The 24492-nt window shown below is 34.2% G+C and overlaps 2 protein-coding genes across 2 annotated transcripts; both read right to left on the bottom strand.

Annotated features, from left to right (window-relative positions):
- Positions 1-11087: 11087 nt before the first annotated feature.
- Positions 11088-11820, bottom strand: LOC138338805 (uncharacterized). Its single transcript, XM_069289891.1, has 2 exons — positions 11487-11820; positions 11088-11272 (listed from the first exon to the last, which is right to left on the bottom strand). The coding sequence occupies exons 1-2, from the start codon at positions 11818-11820 to the stop codon at positions 11088-11090; spliced, it is 519 nt and encodes a 172-aa protein (XP_069145992.1).
- Positions 11821-12731: 911 nt separating this feature from the next.
- LOC104649786 (uncharacterized) lies at positions 12732-13259 on the bottom strand. Its single transcript, XM_010329329.1, has 2 exons — positions 12963-13259; positions 12732-12854 (listed from the first exon to the last, which is right to left on the bottom strand). The coding sequence occupies exons 1-2, from the start codon at positions 13257-13259 to the stop codon at positions 12732-12734; spliced, it is 420 nt and encodes a 139-aa protein (XP_010327631.1).
- Between the last annotated feature and the right edge of the window lie 11233 nt (positions 13260-24492).

Genomic DNA, 24492 nt, shown 5'->3' with positions numbered 1-24492 from the left:
GTCCTTGGGAACTTCTCAATCTACATGATCAGTATAAATGGTTATGTACTTAGGGTACTAGGCTTGACACATGGTTGTCTAGTACCTAATCTGTTTGCAATTGATGAATTTCTAAATTTTAGCCTATGGTCTTCATTGCAGGTACCTATCCTAAAAGAGCTCATTAATACTTAGATATACGGTTAACACACTTCAAGTCAATACTTTTTAATATGCCCAATATTTTGTTTATTGTGTATTATATAGAAATTGACTATTACCCCTTAGACAATTTTCTATAATGTGCCTTATATTTCTCAATACTGGGCAATGGAATGCATAGGTATCCCCAATACACATTCTTAAAGACCTAATGGGCTCTTCACTTTATATAAAATTTTCAAAAATGTTACATTATCCCCCCCTCCTAAAAACATTCGTCCCCGAATGACACTACATATCATTTAAACAAAGATGTTGATTTTTCGAAAATACTTTAACATGCTTGAAACTTTACTCTATGTGAATATATGATTTACACTTTCTGTGGATGTTACATATTACTCAAGCTTATTTGAAGATTCATATTTGAGATTTTGGAACTTCTTTTTTCAATCACACCTAACTTAATACACATCACAAATCATGCAATACGGAAAAAACATGTCTATGCTACACCCAACAGCATATGAAATGCAAACATAACTGTGTTTTAACTCGCATGGTGCTATTATAAGCTATATGAGATTAGTGGCCTTAAGAAATGAATGAATGAGGGTAACGGATCGTATATCGGCCTCGGCCTCCCCACTTACCCCTGAAAAGGGTGTTCCTCCATAACACCTTCACGGTGAGAAATTCCCCGTTCTGCATTCGCTTCAATTGACGATATAAAATTGCAACGGGAACCTATTCTTAGGGAAGGATTCCCATAGACTTATAACCTTTAGTCGAGTAGGATAAATGTTTGATCACCTAGACACTTTTCTAGCATTGAAACGTGCCACACTAGATGGACGAAGCTAAATGTTGTGGTAACATTAGTTCGTAGGCAACATTTGCTACTCGCTGAAAGATCTCATAATGACTTATATAACCCGTATTTATGTTCTTTTCGTTACCAAATCTCCTTACCCCTTTCATGGGTGATAACTTAAAGTAGATTTGATTACATACTTCAAACTCAAGGGTACTCTTTCTGTTATCACCATTGGATTTTTGACGACTGTAGCAGTACACAATCTATCCTAATTCCCCTTAAAGTCAATAGCACATGATCTCAACATGTCTTCAAGAGTCTTAATGGTACGTTCTACTTGCCCTTCTATTTGTGGATTAAAAGAAGTGCTAAGCTTCACACGTGTACTGAAACTTTTTTCGGATCAACTTAACACCTTGGTCATTAACAATATGACCAAGAAAGGTAAGTGATCTCAACAAATACTCACATTTGCTGAAGTTTGCATACAATTAATGTTCTTTGAGTACTTCAATGTCTTTCTTCAGTGTACCTCATGCTCTTCTCTGGACTTAGAGTAAATGAGAATGTCATCTATGAATACTATGACGAAGGAATCAAGGTACTAAAGGAAGACTACATTAATAAGGTCCATATTTCGTACGAAAAGAAGTCTTAGGGACATCTTCTTGCCTCACTCTAAGTTGATTGTAGCCTGATCGAAGGTCTATCTTGGAAAAGAAACATTAACCTCGGAGGTTGTAAAAGAGGTCATCGATTCTAGTAGGAGGATACTTGTTCTTTATAGTGACTATTTATTTGTCGATAATCGATACACCTTCTAAGGTTTGCATCCTATTTTATAACGAACAACACTGGAGCACCCCATGGGAATTTGCTCGGCTAGATGAAGCCCTTATATAGTAAATCTTTTAATTGCAACTCTAGCTCTTTGCGTTCAGCAGGTTCCATCCTCTATGGGGTAATAGAAATTGGCTTAGGGTTGTGATCTAAATAAACACAAAAGTTGATCTTACATTAAGGAGGGACTCTTGGTAGATTATTCGGAAATATTTCAGGGAACTCATTAACTATTGACACTAAATAAATGGAAGGGACTTCTTGATCTAAGACATTGACTCAAACTAAGTGGTATAAATCCCCCTTAGATATAATCTTATTAGCTTTTAAGATTTGAAATTATTTGGTCTATTGGATTTGAACCACTCCCTTCCCGTTTAACCCAATTTATTTGGAAACTGAAACCTCACAACCCTTTTTCGACGGTCTATAGTAGCATAACTTTTAGTGAGCCAATCCATACCTGAGCCCTATCCTTGAGCGTATATGCCGCCATCTCAGCGTCCTCCTCTTCACTAACACCCGTGGCATGCATTTAGAATCAATTATGTACTCATCTCAATGCGAACGACCACAGTTACTACACATCTTTTAGTCACGCTGGGCATGTCAATCATTTACCCTTCTTGGAAAGGGGAGATATTGAGTATGGAAAATTAGAAAACTTGGTCATCCTAATTCTTGTGTGTATTATTCTACGCATTCACACAAGAAGGAAGTTAGATACTTTTAATGACACAAAGTGTCAAAGATCTAGTTAGCACGATAAAGAGTAGAGGAAGGGAACATTTCCTATCATTGCATAGTCTCTAAGTAATGATTGTGATGTATTTCACAACCATAAGCTAGAAATTACGTAACATGGTTGTTTATAGTTTTAGTTCCTAGTTAGTTTAACATCATACTCTGATACCAAATTTGTAACGACCCGGATTCTAGAATCTGAAATACCACAGGCGTTGTTGTCATATAAAAATTCACAGACAAGCCTCATCTTTCAATCATCACATTTATCTAGTTAAATTTTGCAGAAAATTTTTAACTTTATCAACCTATGAAGTATACATAGTCTTCGTATACTACTTACAGAGTATAATCATATACTAAGCTCAACATAAGGAAACAACCATCAATTGTAAGAGTCAATTCGAAATAGAAGATAAATATATCATAAATAGTTTTCAAAATATGCCTTATTACAAAGCTTTGAAAATAGTACGAAAGAAACGCTAGGGACAACCTCCACTTACTATGCTAAAACTAAGGCTAGACTAAACCTGTAGCATCCTCAAAATAAAGAGGACCTACCAAATGGTCTGGAGAACATTGATGTCCATACCGCTGCAAGTTTTGTCAATCTGTCCTCTTACTTGCACCTATAAAAATAGTAAATAGTTGGTGTTCAGTACACCACTTGTACTAAGTATGGGTGTATGCACACATACACATAAAGATATGCATGATCAATTAAAGCTCTTCCTAAGCAACATGTCATTTCTGGAATGTCTAGTCATTAGACTTTCCTAATTCATTAATTGTGAATTGGGGTATAAATATGATGTATTTTAATGTATTCAAAGAACACAACTCATTTTCTATATTATTACAAGTCATTAGTATCATCAATATAATTTTAGAACCACTCAGGCGACGATTTGAAAATTTTCTAACCCCCAACCCTAGAGCTCATTGATCTTTACTTTGTTTTATTTTCAGTGTTTTTCTTCTTCTTGTTGTGTAGTTTAATAATTCCTTTGGTCCTATGTTTCACTAGCAAATGCAATGATTCATTGTATTCCCATACCATCAATGAATCAATTAAGTAATCCAAATAGTAAGGAATGATATCCTTACCTTATAGTGAGTAATTTTTTATACTATACATTTCTTACGTTTCAGAAGAAAAACTATAGTCATGCCATTTATTTCATTAATTTCATCTTAGGAAAGTTATAAGATGTCTAATTAACATTGCTTTCTATTTCCTTTATTGGCATTATATAATAAATAATTATCAGCCAATCTTATTTGGCTTTGCCTATTATTTGCTGAAACTTCATGAGTGTTATATTGACAGTTGACATTCTTAAGATCTTCATCATTGGTCACCTTAAATATATGTTCCATCATATCATCATTCTCACATTCATAGTAACATCATTAGGAATAAGATCATGCCAGATTAACATGAAATCTAGTGTATCCCTCACACTAAAACGAGGTGACTCACCGGTAAAAATAAATATTAGACACTGTGAGATACTCATTGAATCCGGTGTCCGTCCAACACCAAAAAGGGGAGATCCCCGGCTAGAGCGAATCCATCTCGAGTGTTCACTTTACACCAAAAAGTAATGGATCATAGCTATATTGAAAAACGAACATATCGTGAGCATTAAACAACATAGAAATTGTGAGCTAAACATGAAGTCATATGTCTGCCCAATACCGAAATCGGGTGGAAGCACCGGCCAAGGTGAAACCGTACATGCCTATCTTTCTTAGGTAGAAATCATTGGCTAGTTCCTATTTTGACTAGGCATAGTTCAAGGACTAGGGACATAATGAGACTACTTATCCACCTCTGTTGTAGCCTCGTAGCATTAGACATACCCCTAAAAGAACATGCTCATAACTAGTCTATCGGTGTTATGCTCACTTTCATTATCTTCTTTATCTTTTAAAGTTTACTCAAGAATTATGGAAGATTGCTTCTAGATTGAGTTACCTACTCTTTCGATGTATTTTCATTCTTACATTACATTGATGAAATGTTAATTGTACTGACATATCATCCTTACATTACATTGATTAATGTGAATTGTCCTTACATATCATATTTACTTTAAATTGATAAATGTGAATTGTCCTTACTCATCATCCTTAGGTCTTAATGAGACTAGTCTCACACGCTCTAACACCTTCATTTGTTAGTTACATCTAACATATAAACTTAGGTGTGAGTAATACCTTTCTGACTTTCTTTAACACCCCATTCTGATCACTTACTTAATTTTGACCCCTTTAATTATGTTATAACTCACGTTACTTCCTTACTTAGTGCAGTAGTTTAATTTTATAGTTAATGGACGATGAGCACTTCTTTTAATAAGTTACACATGTTCATAGTTCATTCTTGTAAAACATGTTGGGATTTGTCCCAATGAATTACATTGCCTATTGTTGTGGATTCATTGATTTACTTTATAAGTGCTTATAATATACTTGATATTCTTACTACACAATAATTCACATATTATTAGTATTAATTAAACATTTGGGATGTTAAACCATTAAGCCATTTTTATTGACATAATCCAATCTGACGGATGTTCGTATTTAAATAGAATATGTATGAACCCTTATACAATCTTTAAATTATTAGCATAAGCCCTTATCCATTGAAATGCATTCTTGTCGACCAACATGTTTTAGCAAATTTTATTGGAATAAGATTTCAAATTCGTTCAAGTTATGATTTTATAGAGATCTTTTAAGACGATCTTATTTCATGACATTAGGGTAACGTTTATAAGACATATTGGACTGAATCATATTAACATTTGATGACTTTCACAATTTCATAACGTCAAAAAAACATCAAGTCAACATTCAACCAAAAAAAAGAAATCACTTAACACAATCACAGACGTAACGTAGCATATTACTGATTCATAATTTTCATGATAGTATTAACATTATACAATCACAAATTCATATATTAATCGACAATCATATTTCAAGAACATTACAAATAATATCAGCCCGAAACACATACAAACAACATGATGTCTAACCTATTAAACATGGAATCGAAAAGGATACTAGGGACAAACGAGTTCGACGAGAACATTCGAACAACCCTAGATTTGAAGATCTTTGAATAGTTGGAAAGAAAGTTCTGTTGGATAAATAAGTCAGAGAGAGAAATACATATCTTTAGTAGAACTGAATATATGAAAACAACCTCGAACGAAACCATGAATTTACCTCGAAATCGCCTAAGAACGTCATTGCCCTTTTTCTATTTTAGCGTTCTTCGTTACTTCCTCTTTCCTGAATTTTCTTTCCAAATATTTTAATTGTGAATTTCAGGTTTTTGAAGTGATCTTATATTATAAAACATAGGTTTAATAAGTTAATTAAAAAACTAATTAACCAATTATCAAAACGAACCTCTTAAGTTTACTAAACATAGGAGAACATAACACTTAGTCAAATCTTGAAGTTGATGTTGACTATGGTTTTGGTAAACATTTTGACTTTATATTAACTAATTAAATCCAAAATTTAATTAAACTAGGGACCTAGGGTATATACTAATGTTCCCCTAAGTCATTGGCACTATAATAAACCCTTAAGGACTATCCTATGTTAAGTACTAGGATATTTGTTGAATTATCCTAAGTTAGTGAAAGGATTTAGTTATTACCATTTAAATAAATAAAATAAATTGATAATTTAATTAATTAGGTGATCTAAGGTAATTACTAAAGTACCCTTAAGTTGTTAAGACCGTAACTAACTGTTTGGACCATCAAGGGTTAGCTACTAGATTATCCCTTTCTTGTGATTGTCTTAATGAAGTTTCTAACCTAATTAATTAATTATACTATTGTAATTATTAAAGTATCCCTAAGTTTTTAGGACAATAACCAGCCTTTTGGACCATCCTAGGTTAGGTACTCGGGTTGTCTCTTTAACTAGTTACTAGGTTAGTGTTACCCGTTTATTCTTAGGTTGTCGGGTTCACTAATTATTTTATTTTGTTTGGTCCTTGTATAATTATCTAGTTGTTGAATTAGGTTATTGTCTAGAATTGGTTAGGAAGTTAGGCCACACATGGAGTTGTCCCTTGTGAACGTTTCCCCCTAACTACCATTACCGAATTCGGTTAGGGTGGTCCCCTCCTTTGGCCGCTTCTTCACATGTCTTGCACGTGTTCATTAACATATGTTGGTTGTACTCTCCTAACAAACTATTTTTTATGGTTACTCTGGGAATGTTCACTTATTGTCCCAAGGACCCTCAATATGTCATTGGGTACTGCTCACACGACATGATCATTTTAAATGGTTATGTACTTATGGTACTATACCTGAAACTTGGATGTCTAGTACAAGATGCGTTTGCAACTGATAAATTTCTTAATTTTAGCTTAGGGTCTTCATTGCAGATACATTTCCTAAATAAGCTCATTAATACTTATATATATGGATAAAACCCTTTAAGCCAATATTTTCTAATACGCCCAATAATTTCTTCTTGGGTATTATATAGAAATTGGCTAGTACCCCTTTGCAAATTTTCTACACTATTCCCAATATTTCTCAATATTGGGCATTGGAATCCCTATGTATCCCTAGTATGGATTCTAAAAGACCTATTAGACTATTCACTAGATATAAGTTTTTCAGGAATGTTACATTGCATCTCCCTTGACTACTTTAACCCAAAATAATAAGAAATTTGAGTAGTCGGAGGCATTGAGAGAAGCTTCAATATCCTGAAACATAGACTTAGTTTCGCTCTGATGCTGAATCTACCGGAGGGTACAAAAGGATTTGTTGTATATTGTGATGCATCTCGAGTGGGTTTAGGGTGTGTGATTATGCAACATAAGAAAGTATTGGTCTATGCTTCTAGACAACATAAGGTGCATGAGAGGAACTATCCAACTCATGATCTTGTGTTAGCGGCCGTGGTGTTTTCCTTGAAAATATGGAGGCATTACTTGTTTGGTTTTCATGTTTATGTGTATATTGACCATAAGGGTCTACAATATGTGTTTAATCAAAAGTAGTTGAATCTACGACTAAGAAGGTGGTTGTAATTAATTAAAGATTACGACATGAGTGTTACCTATAACCCTGGGAAGGCCAACGTGGTTATGGATGCTTTAAGTCGTCTTAACTGGGGTAGTCTGTCTCATATATAGTAAGCCAAGAATGTCCTATGGAATGATTTCAATAGGTTATCCAGATTTGGTGTTAGGTTGGAAGATTCATCGAATGGTGGTTTCATGGTCCATAGTAACTCCGAGGCATCATTTGTGGCTGAGGTAAAGTCCAAACAACACCTTGATCAAGAATTGATCGAGTTGAAGGAATTAGATCTTAGCAGGCTTATTGACTCATTCTCTTTAGGGCTGCAATCACCAAGATTTCTTCATCAGTCTTCATCAAACAATAACGTATGGTATTCCTTTCACCTTTGAGACTTTTTTCTCCAAAGGGTTTTATCAAATTGATTTCAAAAGTATAAATTTCAAGTAGATATTTTCCAATGTCGTAATTGATCTTTCAAATTGTTTAGTTTATGATATATTTTTGATATTATGGATAAATGTACATTTATTATAACTCAATTTTGTTATTTCTTGATGGATTGGTTTAGTTTGTAGAAAGTGACCTATTCCCCTTAACCTTAGATTGTTTTCTTGATATAAATTTGTAATGTTGGTTCAATTGAATTTGTTACTGGTTTAATTACTACTATATCATGTAATTATGATAGTTATGAATATATTTGGATGGATTATAGTCGTATCATTATAGTTCTTGAATAATTGATCATGATTATGACTTTTACCTAAGTCTCTTGTAATAAGCTATGAGTAAGTGGTGGATTGTGATGTATTGTTTCAATTGATTTTGTTATTATAATTGGTTATTGTTGTATGTTTATATTACACCCTAGTGAAAGGTTGATGGTAAGACCTTGATTATGTATTATGATGGAGAGATTTTAAGTCTTGTGATCCCTAGACTTTACTTCAATTGTGGTTAATTATGATATAAGTGATGATAAAGTATACCTTGTATTACGATTGATATCATTGGTATAATATTGAATTTAAATATCTAGACTTTTATTTTTGTGGTGTTGGCTAAGATGTAATTGCTATAATGATTGTGATAACTTAAGAATGTTCGTTATCAGGATATGATTATGTAAATTTTCTAACCTCATCTATATTGATTTGTAATGAAAGGTATCCTCATACAATTATTATTGGTCTATAATGATGGTGTAGATTATACAAGTTATAGACCCTATGACCTACATTAAAAAATAAGTATTATTTAACAGATTAAAGGCATTTCAAAAGGATCTTTGCTTAGCACCTAGTGAACTTGAGAATGGGAGGTGTTGACTTTCCGTAGAGGAAGATTCACCCAATAGTTTAACATGAGGTATTGACTCCCCTATGCGGGATACTCATCGTATGGATTCCCATGAGATGAGGCTCAAATTACCAAGTTTAATGTAGAGTGTTCATACCTATCTGTTAGTTCTTGAACTATATTGCCCCATAGGAAGACTAGCTAGTGAATCCACGTAGAAAGCTACATTAATGTTTGGTTTTACTTTGGCCGGTAGACAACCTTTCATCTGTGTAAGGTTTTACAACATCGGATTCCACATTTTTCTCTGGTGGTCTATGTTGGTTAAGGCACGTGTTCCTTAAACTAAAATGAAGTAATTAAGTTCAAACAAACTAAGGTGACTTAAGAGGTTTGACATTGCTTAGGAAAGGGTATGTGACTCTACCTATACCTTTAACTAGTTTGCCTTGAAGGAAGTTTTAGAAGGTTCTTATATATGAATATGCTTATTATTGTACGTATTTTGTACATGATAATGTTGCACATAGATTATTCTACATGATTATTGGTTTAACTTATGAACATGTGTTGTTCTCTATTTATTAAGTATGATGATATGTACTTTTAATGACATAATATGTTAAGTTTGACATTGGTTATGGGTCTTCTTGAGTTACTTGATTGAGAAAACTTATGGGGCTTTTCTTACTCATTTTACTTGTTAACTTAATAGAGGTTCCTGGATAATCTCTTACTTTTCGTATGTTGTGATGAACTCTAATTAATTGTTGTTGCTAATATAACTTTTGATAGAGTTGCTTTTACTATGTGTTCAATTATGTTATATACATGTTGACTTGATTAGAATCATTATTTGTTTCTCTTATGAGACACATGCCTTAGAATTAATGAATATGTTTTATTGAATTGTATGACCGTCTTGAATGTGCATAAGGCTTTTTAAAGGTGAAATAGCATATTTTAATGAAATGGTCTTTTTAGCATTATTTCATGATATGTGTATATATGGTTTCATACTTAGTACAAGTGCTGTAATAACCCTATTTTCTCCCTTTTTCCTAAAAAATTAGCTTCTAGTTGTTGAAAGCACTTTGAGACGACTTGGAAGAAGACCTGGAACTCTCAATCTTCCGATTTTGGTAGGTCCTTTCTTTTTGAGGGTAATGCCACTATCAAGTTTATAAAGTTGTTCTAGTTTTTAAAAGTCTTATGTTCTTTCGTCTTTATTTGGATACTAAACATTGTATAGCCTATATGCGGTTGTATTACATTTATGTATGGGCTAGGCCCAAATTGTTATACTATTGTTGGATGTTTATGATATGAGACATCCATTTTAGACTATGTTATATTTTTTATATCTATGTGAAATAAAAGTAGAAGACTATGTAATCTTACTGTATGAAGTGTCTATGTAGACCATATATGAATATTATGGGTATGTAGAGGTCTATGTAAGCCTCAAAGTAGATGTAATGAAATGTTTTGAATTTTCTGCATTTTGACCTATGAATATAATGATGTAAGCTAAGAGACTATTCTAAGTCCTCTAAGAGGACGACGATGTTAGATACGCCTATGGGGTGATTTGAGTTTTGAAGAGATTGATTATGAATGAAATAGGAAGGAAATAAAGAAAATAATTAATTATGTAACCAAACTTTAATGAAAATGGAAGAGGGAGTGAATTTGAAAAATTATGTCATTGAATATTACTATCCTGGTCGGGTCGGGTCACTAGCATGTTTTAACCTAGGAGACCTTGTCGATTGTTCATCTATTGGACTGTCGATCAATTCAAGACATAGGACAAATTGGGAATATACCGAGGATCTACACACACAATCCACGGTCCGTCGACTTCTGCACAAGACCATTTTTCTAAAAAAGATTTTATCTTTTGCCTTCTGCACATGTTACACCAATTAGGCCATTCTTTTTGTTTTTCGCTGGAATATTTTGTAAAATGGACCCTATTCTAGTCTCTAGAGAATATTAACGCATAAAAATCAATGAAATGATGAAAAGAAAAGGGATAAAAACTATGACTATTTCTACAAGGAAAATAAAAACCTATCGTTGGCTAGAGGGTACACCTTCAATTGAATTCCAAGAATCACTTGATTTAACATTGCGGCACGACACAGGGCCCTGACTAATCAGACTTCATCAAGAATATAGGCCTCAATAACTTCATGCACACTCTTCGCATGGCCCATATTGATCTTTATTCCTTGCCCATTAACGGTGAACTTTTCACCTTCCTTATTCTCCAACTCATCCAATCCTTGTGGGAATACATTAGTGATAAGGAATGTACCTGTCCACTTGGACGTCAAATTTACTGCAAACAAGCATATCCTAGAGTTGAATAGAAGCACAAAATCACCTACTACAAATTTTCGCCTTTCAATCCTTTGGTCGTGATAATTCTTCATCTTCTATGTGTAGATTGATGAACTTTTGTAGGCCTTTAGGAGAATGTCATCAATGTCATTCCACCTAATTAGTTTTTTTTCTGCCGCTTTAGTCCAATCAAACTTCTATTTTTTCATTGCCAATATCGCCTTGTGCTCTAGCTCGATTAGCAAGTGTCAAACCTTTCCATATACTAGTGTCGTAGTCTTGAAGATCATCATGTAGCCTACTTGACCAATCCGTTCTATAAGCATTCACCGTTTTTGCCAGAATTTGCTTCATCTCATGATTGGACACCTCAACTTGCCCGCAAGTCGTTGGATGGTAAGGACTATCAACATCATGGAAAACACCATATTTCTCTAGTAGCCCTTTGAAATTTTTTTTACACAAGCGAGACCCACCATCAGTAATAATGTCCCTAGGTGGACAAATAAGGAGAAGATATTCATTTTCAAGAATGCGGTGACACATTTTCTTTCATTCTTAGAATGCACAACTTCTTCTACCCATTTCGAGAAATCGTACACCGCCACCAGAATGTACTTCATCCAATGAGAACTCACAAATGGCCCTATAAAGTCAATTCCCCATACATCACATAGATCAATCACAATAATAGGATTCAAGGGTAGTTTTTTTCATTTCAAAATTTCTCCATCTCGTTGGCACTGATCAATTGATAAGGAAAAATCGTGAACATTTATGTGAATGGTTGTCTAGTAATACCCACAATGTAATATCATATGTGCATTCCGGATACAACTATTGTGCCCACCCACAGGAGAGGAGTGACATGCATCAAAAACACTCAGCATCTTAACCTGAGGTACACAATGACTAAATAATCCCATCAAAACAACTCCGGTATAAGTAAGGCTCATCCAAGAAGAACTAATTCCCATCATGCATGAACATTTTGCTGGAAGGTCAAGTCTTACTGAACTACATCACTAGCGAGATAATTCAGAATGTTTGCGAACAACTACATTAAATCCTGAGACGCGACCAATGAATGTTCATATGGTAATTCATAATCAATTTCATCCTTTTCTCCCAATTAACACATAGGTTCATCGTAAAATCTAACAAAAGGTTGGGAACTTTATTATCATTCCCCTTTATATCTTTAATCTCAAAATCATGTTATCGCAGCAATAGTACCCATCTTATAAGCCTTGGCTTAGCATTCTTTCTCGCGAACTAGATACGCAAGGTAGAATGGTCGTTATGCATTATGACCATCATTCAATGATAATAGGAGTGAAATTTCTCGAATACAAATATTACTGCAACAAGTTCTTCTTCAGTTAACGTGTAGTTCTTTTATGCGTCGTTCAGGTCTTTACGGCATAGTAGATGTGGTGAAGGATTTTATCCCTTCTCTATCCCAATAACACACCAAGTGCAACACCACTTGAATCACACATCAGTTCAAAAGGCTCACTCCAATTTGGTGAAATACTGATGGTTGCAGATACTAACTTCTCTTTCAACTCTCCAAATGTCTTCAAAAAGGATTCATCGAAATAGAACTTACATTCTTTCTCAACAAGTTTCCACAATGGATGTGTAATTTTTTAAAAATCCTTATTACACCTTCTATAAAAACAAACATCCCCAAGAAAACTTCTCACACCCTTGACAAAGTTTGGTGGAGGAAGCCTCTCAATTACTTCAAATTTTGCTCGATAAACCTCTATAAATTTCTTGGAGATGCGATGGTCCAACACGATGCCTTCTTTCACCATAAAGTTACATTTCTCCCAATTTAGCACAACATTTAAATACTCATATCTTTTGAGTTCCTCAACGAAATTAATCAAACACACATCAAAAGAATTTTCAATGAGAGAAAAATCCTCCATGAACACTTCAATAGTGACCTCCACCTTATCAGTGAATATCGACATCATAAAACGCTGGAAGGTCGCCGATACATGACATAACCCTAATGACATCTTTTTTAATGCTGAGGTCCTGTAATAAAAAGTGATGGTTGTCTTGAATTGATCTTATGGAGCGATAGAAATCTAATTGTAGACCGAATACCCATGAAGAAAGCAGTACAAACCTTTGCCAATGAGTCTTTCTAGAGTCTGATCCATGAAGAGCATGGAAAAATTGTCCTTTTTTGTCCACGCATTCAACTTCCAGTTGTTCATGCAAACTCTTCATCCAATCATTGTCCCTTTTGGGAACAAGCTCGTTCCTCTAAATAGGTACTATTGTCATCCCACCCTTTTTAGGCATGTACTGACTAGGACACACCCAACTGTTGTTCGTAATAAGATAGATAACCCTAACATCAAACAGCTTGACGATATCCTCTTTCAGTAGATCTTGAATAGGTGTATTAAACTTTCATTAATGATAAATACTTTGTTTCTGATCGGGCATGAGTTGTATTTCGCGGGAACAAATATCGGTGGGAATCCCAATGATGTCGTGAATTGTCCAACAAATGCCTTCTTTGCACCTCTTCAATACTGCAACTAAGCACTTGAATTGTTGTCAATTTAAATTTTCTTCAATTTTCACCATCAAAGTGTTACCTCTACCAAACAACATATACCTATGATGAGGTGGTACAAACCTATGGACTAATTTTGGTGCCTTTTAAATAGATTGTTTTGTAGGTGGAGCCTCGCAATGTTTCTTATCCAACTCCAATTTTTTCAACTTTGACCGATATTCATTTCGTTCAAGTAAAGCCACAAAAAACCCATCTATTCGATACCATCAGCGTTAAAGTTCATGATAATTGCCGCTAGTGCCTTCACACCTAGTCTCTCTTCAATTTGTACCTTAGATACACTCTAAAAAGTATAGGATATAGTAGATTCCATTTGAATCTACTTCACGGACCTACATATATTGAATATTGATTATTCATTGTTCAACCTAAATTTCATCAGCCCGTTTTCCATGTCTACTAATGCATGCCCACTTGCAAGTAATGGTCTTCCTAGAATAATGGGGAAGTCAAAGGCAACTTCAATGTCAATAATCACAAAATTGTTCTGAAATATGAATGACTCCGCTTTGAAAAGCATATTACGGAGTATAGCGATGGGCCTCTTCACAGTTCAATCGCCTATAAGAAACCGCATCATAGTAGGCTTTGGTTCACCCAAGCCTAACTTCTTATTAATGGATAGAGAAACGGGACTTATACTCTCACCAAAGATCAGATAGTTCCTTAGCAATGTGTAGCAACCCCATCCTATATGAAATAGTTAAGGCGCGAGTATGTTCATTCTTCTGCACAAGAAATCTTGTAGATATAACACTACAACGTTGCATTCTATAATCATGTTTAAAGCTCACATGTCTCTTCATCATAATCATGTCCTTCATAAACATAGCATAACCGAGCATATGTACCAAAGCTTCTTTCTAAGGGACATTGATGAAAAGTTATTTAATGATAGTGATAAATCATCGGTATTTACCATCTTCTATCTTCTTCCCTAATCTCTAAGGGAAATGTAGTGAAGGTCTAAGTATGTCGACCACTTTATGAGTATCCTCTAATATACAACTCAGCCATCTGTAGCTCAAGATCTTTTATCGAGACCGCATGTATATTTACCTTTTGTCTAATTTTATATATGTCACCTCTCATATCATTGACATTATGATATCTCACATCGAATGTCCTCATCATCTTCTACTGCATATCGTTATTTCGCGCCACACTACTTCCACTATCCATTGGAGCAATTTCCTTATTTTGTGGGGGAACATATAGCCCACTTCTATCATTCATGTTACCATATTTTTATGGTTGAAGTTTTTTTTCGCTGGTTGTAGTTCCCATATCGGATATATTGACTCTGTCAGTTGTAGTTACCATAGTTTTGACCTTGTTTATCTTGACCTTGACACATTTTCTTAATTGGAGCTTTGGGGGTTAGATCGGAAACCACCGTCTAATTATTCACTACATAGGCATCCTCATCATAATAGAAATCATCTACTGGAGGTGTTTTATTAGTCAAATATTTTGTCGCATTAAACTTCTCTACACCTCGGCTTACATGTTTCAAGACCAACCGAAGCTCCGGTATTATGAGTGCGAACTCTTCATGAATCTTATCTTTTTGTTGGGTTGTTTGTAGCTAGTAGAGAAAAGGTGTTTATCCTATTCTTTGACATTCTAGTTCTCCAAGCCTTGTTGTAGAGAGATATCTTCTCCAACTTATCTTGAATCTCAGCATAGATACATTCCCCATTGGAGCCACCCATAATAGTATCGAGTACTGCTTTGTTGTTGTCATCATTCACCTTGTATAAGTAATTTTTCCATGACTCTCAACAATACAATGGTTTGGAATGCCTGTCATAAATACAGTAAATTGGTCAAAAGAGCTACTTTTGACTTTCCTAGTAGTGCCAAAAAGTTATTCACCTTATTGTATGATCTCAAAAATGACTTAGGTTATATCCTAGCATGTTCGTTGTGATTTTTAAAGCTCCTAAATAGGTATATGATGTGATAATGAGGCAGTGTCGAAGAGTTCAGTTTATTTGATAAAGAAAAGTCAAAGGACGACCAAGACGTTCAACGACTATGCCAACAATGTCGATAATATGTGGTTCTATGGGTTTATATGTGATTATTGAAGTTTTAAGGTACTTAAATGAGTTATAATAGGATGGGTAGGAAGTATGTCGAGTTTTATGAAGTTTGGAGGTCAAACGTCCCAGAACGTCAGTGACGTTCTAAAGTGTTTCCTTCAAATAACCTTTTGAGTCAGGGCATCATTCGTCGGGTTTTACGTGTTTGTTTTAGATAAAATTCATGTCATTGGTGTTAAAAACTCGTATAATGTCATATTTGGGTTGGAAACGTCCGGGAATACATCCCCAAGGACCATCCAAGTGTCCTTGCGGAAGGACACAAAATTGATCCAAAGGCAGTCAAAGACTACCAACCAACGGTTTGCAATCGACGCCGGGTGGTTCAGTCGACGACCCGTTGGTAGGGTGTAATTGATTGAGACATAGACATGGGATAGAGAAGGTCAACAACCAGCCTATATCCCAGACAACGGATAAACAGGACGGTCTGTTGGTCCTTACATGCAGCATCACCGTTAAGTGAGAGGTAAAATGATAATTTCACCGCACTTACAAATAAGAGTATTTCCCCTTTTTTAGGGGTATTTATGGTGTTTTAAGTGTGTATGTAAGTCTTTAACACATTTAAGATTTCATTCTAACAAATCAAAACCCCAAATCTCTTAGAAATTTCCCAAGACTCCATTGAAGTCTAAAGTCAAAGAAGAGCTTTATGTGATGAATTTAGTGGAAATTCTTAATAAAGGTGAAGTATTAGCTTCATCAAGGTATGTATTTTGATGCTTCAGACACTCTTCATCAAGTATCCTAATTCTCAAGGTGTTTTCTAAAGTTTTCAAAGTTGAATTGTCCATTTTCATGATTCTACCATGGGTTCATTCATCAATTGTTTTTAAACATTTATTATGTATAAAATTGTTATTGTATTGATTATTTTTACCTCGATTACCTATGAACCCATAAAGTTGATGAACTCTAGTTTTTAACTAAGTTGTGGGGAACTTGATAATGTTCTAATGTGTATGAATTCTTTTGTAGTTTTATGTGGTCTATTTGTTTATGTAATAATAGTAGTAAATTGAATTCTGGATTGTATTAGATTGATTAATTTACATTAAATTAACCTAATTCATAGATAATTATATTCTTTATGTTGAACTTATGTTCATGGATGATTGAATTGGATGATTTAGCATCGAATTGAGGTTTTAAGGATTTAGTGGTGGTAGGCTTGTCTATTTCCTTTATTTTGTTGTTGTTTATACTTAAACTATGATTTGATTGGTATGGTCCACTTATGGTGGCAATGTTATGTGTTTTACTTGTAATTGTCGTGGCCTTGTCGGAGTTACTTTATGGAATAGGATTATCATGGCCTTGTGGGAAATACTTGAAGTAATGTGATTAATCCTGTATTTGATTATGTGATGTATGATGAAATCTATCAACATGTTAAGTAATATGGATGTATATGTGTTTTATTGATTTTCTGTAGGGGATCATGTTAGACTTTAATGTGGCTTATATGTATAGTCTTAGGGTTGATCCTTGGTAATTCATAATTGACTATATGAGTTTGTATTGGTCACACTGTTGATAGTATGATAGTGGATAAGATTACTTGAAAGTGATATGGTTATGTTTATGTGTTTTTAGAATGACATGTATTATGAGTTAAAGTGAAGTATGTTGTACGTTGTCTTGGTTGAATTGTCTCATTTACTTAATGTATGTATGATTATCAATATGTGATGTATTGACTTAGGATGCTAAAGTTTCTTAGTAATTAATTTATTAATGACATGTCACCTTAAATGATGTTAATAAGGTCATTTATGTGAAAATTTGAACCTAGTGGTAAGGTTGTGAATGATGAAGTTCTAAGCAGTAATGGTATCCTTGAAAGTAAAGAAAGACTTTAATTTGCTGGAATGACATCGTATTAATCCTTAAGAATGTAATCATGATCTTCATGTCACCATTGTGAGGTAGCCCTAGGGGAACATTCTTTATAGGTTAATGTAATTGGGTAATGAACTTGTTATGGAACCCTTTTGTGTGAACCTTATATATTAATTACTCTATGAGAACAAAGGCTAGTACCGAGTGAGTACGGTAAGGAAATTACTTGTAGTTAAAGAGTAAGAGTATATTACAAAGCATGCCCTTCAAATTCCTTAAGCATGTGCCTACATGGCATGTGTTTATGTTTTACCATTGGCAAGTTGAACAACCTCTTTGGAGTAGAAGAGATCTTTGGATTTTTATGTCTTTCTACCATGGTCTATGTTGGTTATGGTCTATTCCATCATGCGGAATACCTATTAGCATTAGAGAAGTTTATGTGATTGGGTTATTAACATGTTATGGAACCCTTTTATGTGAACCTTATGCATTAATTACTCTATGAGAACAAAGGCTAGCACCAAGTGAGTATGGTAAAAAAAGTAGTTGTAGTTAAAGAGTAAGAGTAGATTACAAAGCATGCCCTTTAAATTCCTTAAGCATGTGCCTACATGGCATGTGTTTATGTTTTACCATTAGCAAGTTGAACAACGTCTTTGGAGTAGACGAGATCTTTGGATTTCCATGTCTTTCTACCATGGTCTATGTTGGTTATGGTCTATTCCATCATACGGAATACCTATTAGCATTAGAGAAGTTTATGAGGCTTAGGTGGTGGTATGGGATGCTATCTACATATTTTACAATAGTCTTTGAAGTTGTTTCATGGAGTTCCTAGATCTTGTCAAAGACTATTAATTTATTGACCATTATGTGATGTAGGAGACTCTTAATGAAATAATGAATAATGTTATGAATATCTAAATGAATGTGTTCCTAATCAAAAGTAACGTAAGGATTCCTTATCTAATGCAAGAAGAGGGCATAAGGGATGATCTCTTCATGTCTTATCTATTAAAACCTTTAGGATGACTTCAGTTAGGGAAGTTGGTTTATTTTATGGACATGATGTAATCAAATGTACTCTTAAGGATTAGGTATGTAATCTTCAAGAGGTCAATCATGGACGTTACATTCATGATTTAGTTAAGTAGGTCTTTTTATAGCCTTTGGAAGGAGAATTTCATACTACCTATATGTTGATACACATGGTGAGAATGACCCTGTCATAGGTAGTGTATAGGAACTCCTGAGTGTGTATCTAATGGATTGTATGTGCAGTCACGTCACAACTCACTGAAGTGAGAGTTGAAGTTACATTTTGTAAAAGAATCTTAAATTTATGCTTTGATGTCTTGTAAATGCGTACGTGACTCATTATAAATAGTCTTGAGGATAATTTAGGCATGCCTAGAGAGGTTGTATAGGGGGTCTCTCTTTGAGTTGATTAAATGGTTCTTACTTAAACTTTAAGTGAATGATTACACATTAGAATGTGTCTAAGCTTATGACAACTAACTTCACTGTACAGTGAACGTTTCACTGTAGCAGTGAAGTAAGTATCATTTAAAATGATTATATTTGATTTAAATGCTTTTTTATGTGTTTCTATGTTGTTAAATTATGTTCTTATGATTATAATATGATTTTTAAAATAAAAGATTCATATTTGTAATAATAAAAGTTTGTTTTGATGATTTATATGCATTATGTAATAATTAATACATGTGACTGTACAAAACAATGCTTTTATCTATCTCTATATTTCTTGGCAGGTGAGGAGTTTTTGGGAAGTTAAGACTTCAACCATAAAACCGTTCAAGACATGTTTAAGTATGTTCTCAATTGACTCGAGGGCATATATGTCTTTTATATTTCTTTTTTAAGTATTGTAATAGACTAAGTATTTCTACTTACGTATTGTGTATGATCCGTGTCCCATGTATTCTTGTGTCTTAAGATGATGAGATTGAGACTTAGTATTTCCTATGACATTATATGAATGTGATTTTAAAGACTATGAAGTGTGTTTGTAAAAAGTTTTAATTCTCCACTACTTTACAATATGTTTATCCGATGAATTATATGTAAGGGATTGTACAAGAACTTTGAGAGATTAAGTACGCTTGTTGGAATCCGAGATTCCCCTATTTTCTAGGGTGTATTTTCGGGATTTGACACTTATATTTGTCGTTGTTCTTCTTGGACAGTTGATAGTACCTTGCAAAGAACATATCTCTCAACTGATCCCAAGTATGAAAAGAGTTATTCGGTTGTTGGATGAACCATGTAGCGAAATATCCTGTGAGTGATAAAGGAAACACATGAAACCCAATGATGTCCATATCTATGTCTTTTCTACCCACACAACTTTTGCACAAAGACCTCATTTTTGCTATATGAGCATGTGGGTCTTGTAATTGATGTCTCAAGAATAAACCCCTAGTGCTGAGCATCTACATCAAGATACTCGTCACCCCGAATGTGTGTCTAGGTGGCAGAAGGGGTAGAGTAAGATGTCCATAAGAATCTGCAACGTTCGCATTACCCTTATAGTTATCCTAAAACTGTTGGGATTGAGGCTACATCCTCAAAGCATTATCCAATTGATTATCAACACGAACTTGGTTGTGTTCTTCAACCGGGAATGGAGGTTGATGATTACCCCATCACCTTGAATTCCTTTGCTAGGGTTGGCTGGCGCCTCTTGATTTTCCATTCTTCTAAATGTTTATTTAATTTAGGGATCAAATGGAATGAGTTCTACTACACATCTCTGTATACTTGGCATACACTAGAGCTAGGCCTGAAAGAAATAAAAACAAAAATAAAAAGTAAAATCAGGAAATTGTTGACTAAATTTCAATAAAGTAACTAAAGTTAATCTAAAAGAAAGATTCCATGGCACTGGCGCAAACATTTGATACACTCATATTGAACCTCCTTAATGAACTATAAGCGGTCGTAATAAAGTAGAGAACCTAACGAGTAGGTTGGGGCTGATCCCACGAGGGAAATGGACTAGATTTAACTTTAATTCACAATTACGTCTATTTGTAATTAAAGTGGGGGTTATGAACCAAGTTTCTTAAAAATTCTATGTTACTAAGTGAATGAAAGTAGATGTTGAGTTTTTATGAAGTTATGAGAATAACTAGGGTTTATTTGTTACCCACAGGTTCATAACGTCGTATTCCTTGAAATAGCTATTTTTTCCTAGTGTTTTAAATGTAAAGTTGTAAGTTATGTATCTCTAAATCCTTGGTATGACATCTAGTACATGTGTATAATCTTTTAACCCTTACCTTTACCTCATAATCAACATATACCTTAGTTATTTACTTCACACCAATCGACACTAACCTATTAGATCGTGTCACTTAAATCTATGTTGATAATTATTTTTTCATTTCCAACCTCCTTGGTCTGACTAGTAGAATCAAGGTGACTTCTAACGCGTGCAATCGTTCAAAAGACTTCTAAGCGATATAATTACCAATACATGCAAAAATCACTACTTAAGAATCACTTAATTTGTTGGATTACTATGTTAATTAGCCATGGTACCTACAACCCTAGTTGTAAATTTAGATAACCATGGTAGCAAGATAACAATTCATAATATTGAATAAAGAAATCATGAACTTACTCAAGAATAAGAAGTAACCACAAATTTTACTTGAAATTGCAATAAAATAGCTTCAAACAATATACAGAAATTGATTAATTGCCCAAGTTTGCAACAACCCAATATCCAAAAAAATAGAAAAATAACAAGAGTAGCTAATTTAACCCAAAAAATAAGGTTTTAATCACCTATTTATAAAAAACATATTCCTAAAGATAGAGAAATTGAAATAAGGAACGTTTTGTCCAGAAATGGGTCTTGAATCGACGAACACACAAAATGGACCGTCGGCTATCTTCATCAATCCACGTTTTGAATTAATTTTGTCCACTAGATAGCACCTTCTCTCAAGTAAAATGATGGGCCAGTAGTACTGTGTGTCGAACATTCTACAGACTATTGGTGCTCTTCCGTGTTTATGCTCGTTGTTCCACGCTGGAACATCAACGGTCACCACCTACGTTCCATCGATTAGACGACGGGCTGCCGATAACCTTCAAACATCACATTCTGCATTATTTTCAATTACCTTATGCATTTTCAACATGGACATCTTTCATGCAAAACAAAACATAAAACTTGTTAGAACTACTACAAAAAGGCTATAGACACACACAACTCTCAAGTAAAATTCATTTAAATTTCCATAAATGACAGTACATCAATGCATAGTCCCCACATACTATTTTGAAGAAAGTACTTCACTTTATTTTGAAATGAACTCAAACATAAGTTCTAAGAGAACATTAAACATTTTTGAAAAACTTATGAAACGTTAAATGATCTTTGTTCTTCTCTTTAATCTTTACTCTACCTAATCTTTGAGTCTTAAAATAAATTTTTAAAGTATTTGGACAAGTCTTCATTAATGGCCTCAAGAAACATTATTACATGGCTCTTAAATTTCGTTTAATTTAATTTAAATGTTGTAATCATGTTTCTGGATAATTTATATATGATTAGAAGTCAATGAGAGTATTCAGAATCATAAGAAACTCTTAAACACTTTAGAAAGTCTAAATCGTACTAAATTACAATAACTAGGGAAAACCATCAATTCGGGTGCGTCCTGGGCGCCCCAGCGCTTGGCCTCAAATTTTGAGGTTATATTCTGAAGCACTGTAGTCATGCCACCCCAGGCCCTTTTGCGTAGATGTGGTGCAGCATGCCTGACTATGCGCAAGTTACACTAGGCGAATTTCACAACTCTTTTTCTAACAATAAATTGTTAATTATAGTTTGTTTTTCTCAATTTCACTTAGATTTCAGGTACCCACATCTTCTATACAAGGATCTAACTCAATTAATCCAATAACAACACTTATATGATCAAATTACACCTAAATCTCAACTAATGTTCAAGAATGAAAGCAATTCATGAGATTATATTAAAGAACATTTAAAATTCGATGCTTTTAGAACAAACTATCGTTGAATAAAACATGTTTGGCACATGGTTGACTAAACCCAACGTTGAGATAGACCCACATAACTTTTTAGGTATCACCCCTACGAAATCGACCAGTTAAGTTCAACGACCTTGGCGAACCTTGCCCTTTTTTTTCTTCTCTTCTCTTCTCCTCTCGTTTCTACTTAGCACAAGCGTGAAAAAATTCCAGCTTTAATAACTTAATTAATTCACTCTTTACTGTTACTAAACTTCTAAAAATGTATTAAATTAAAAGTGTAGTGAAAATACTAAAATATCCTTTAAAATCCCGAGATTGGATATTTCCTTAATCCAATAGCCCAACTTTCTAATGGAATAACTCACTCATTCCAAATCGGAATCACGCAAACTTTGCGACATTGAAAAGATAATTCTAAATGCTTTTTAATGATATATGTAATTATATTTAACTGAAATTGCATTTTAAAATTTGAAAAATATTCCATTTTTTCTTATTATTTCAACAAACAAGTATTTTCTGATTTTAACTCTTTTCTAGTCATTTCTAGTTGCGCGATGTAACATTACTCAATGAATGAATCCGCTCACACGACTCAGTGATGAATTTGACCTTCCTTAGGTTAGTTATACATAGACTGTAACTTAGCCCCAACTTTTCGTTGTTGCCTTGTTCATCATATTGGCCTTTGCACTAGTGTCTTCCATAACGTGTATTATTCTTGATGTCAACATATCGCATGTCACATTTTTTTGATTTCCCTAGTTTTTTTTATTGCTCCGTGAAGTCTTAATAAGCCAAATTTTTTCATCAATACGTATTTTCCTTGATCTTATGCATCTTACACGTTCGTCTCCGACATGAATGAACTAATGATATTTTTATCAGGGCACCTTATATAGCCAAGCTCCCTACTTGATATGTAGAAACTATTTTTCTTTGTATACTATGTCTTCCAACTTGTTTTGAATGTCACTATCATTCTTCTTTGGATGTATTTAATACTCCTTGACATTGCACGATCTTCCCTTCCATGGGCACGACTACTTCTCTTGTCTTCTCCTCTTGCTCTCTCGGTCTTCTCATATCTAAATCCATTCAATGATTCGCCCTGCTTGATGAATTCATTGTTACACCTTACATGTCTCCGTTCCAACTCCGTCCAAGTCTTGAGCGGAGAAATTTGAAGCGTGAGGGTGGTAAACACTTCTTCCTTTGTGTGTTTGCTTCCTATTTGATTCAATTCTCTAAACTTGTGCTTTACCGCATAGATGACGTTGTTTGAGAAGAAAACACTTCTATAACTCCTCTTAGAATAGCTCCTATGTGCTTATTATCCAAACCCCCTTTCCCATTTACGACTACTTATACCTACACTATCGCATGACAACATTTGAATTATACAACAAAGCAGTGTTAATCATGTTTTCATTTCTCCTCACTCTCTTACACTTGAATTAATTCTCCAATTGGCATAAGAAGTTCTCCAACTCATTTGTGTCATCAACGCCTTTGAACATAGGTGTCTTTGGAGCCTTGACCTTGGCCTCCCTTTCTCGATGGAACGACGACGATCCTAAAACTTTAACACCCTTCTTGAGTGTTTTCATCTTAGCC

This window comes from Solanum lycopersicum, chromosome 10 (assembly GCF_036512215.1).
Source record: "Solanum lycopersicum chromosome 10, SLM_r2.1".
NCBI classification, from domain to species: domain Eukaryota; kingdom Viridiplantae; phylum Streptophyta; class Magnoliopsida; order Solanales; family Solanaceae; genus Solanum; species Solanum lycopersicum.
Note: the sequence above shows the minus strand (reverse complement) of the source record. Positions and strands in the feature narration are given on the sequence as shown.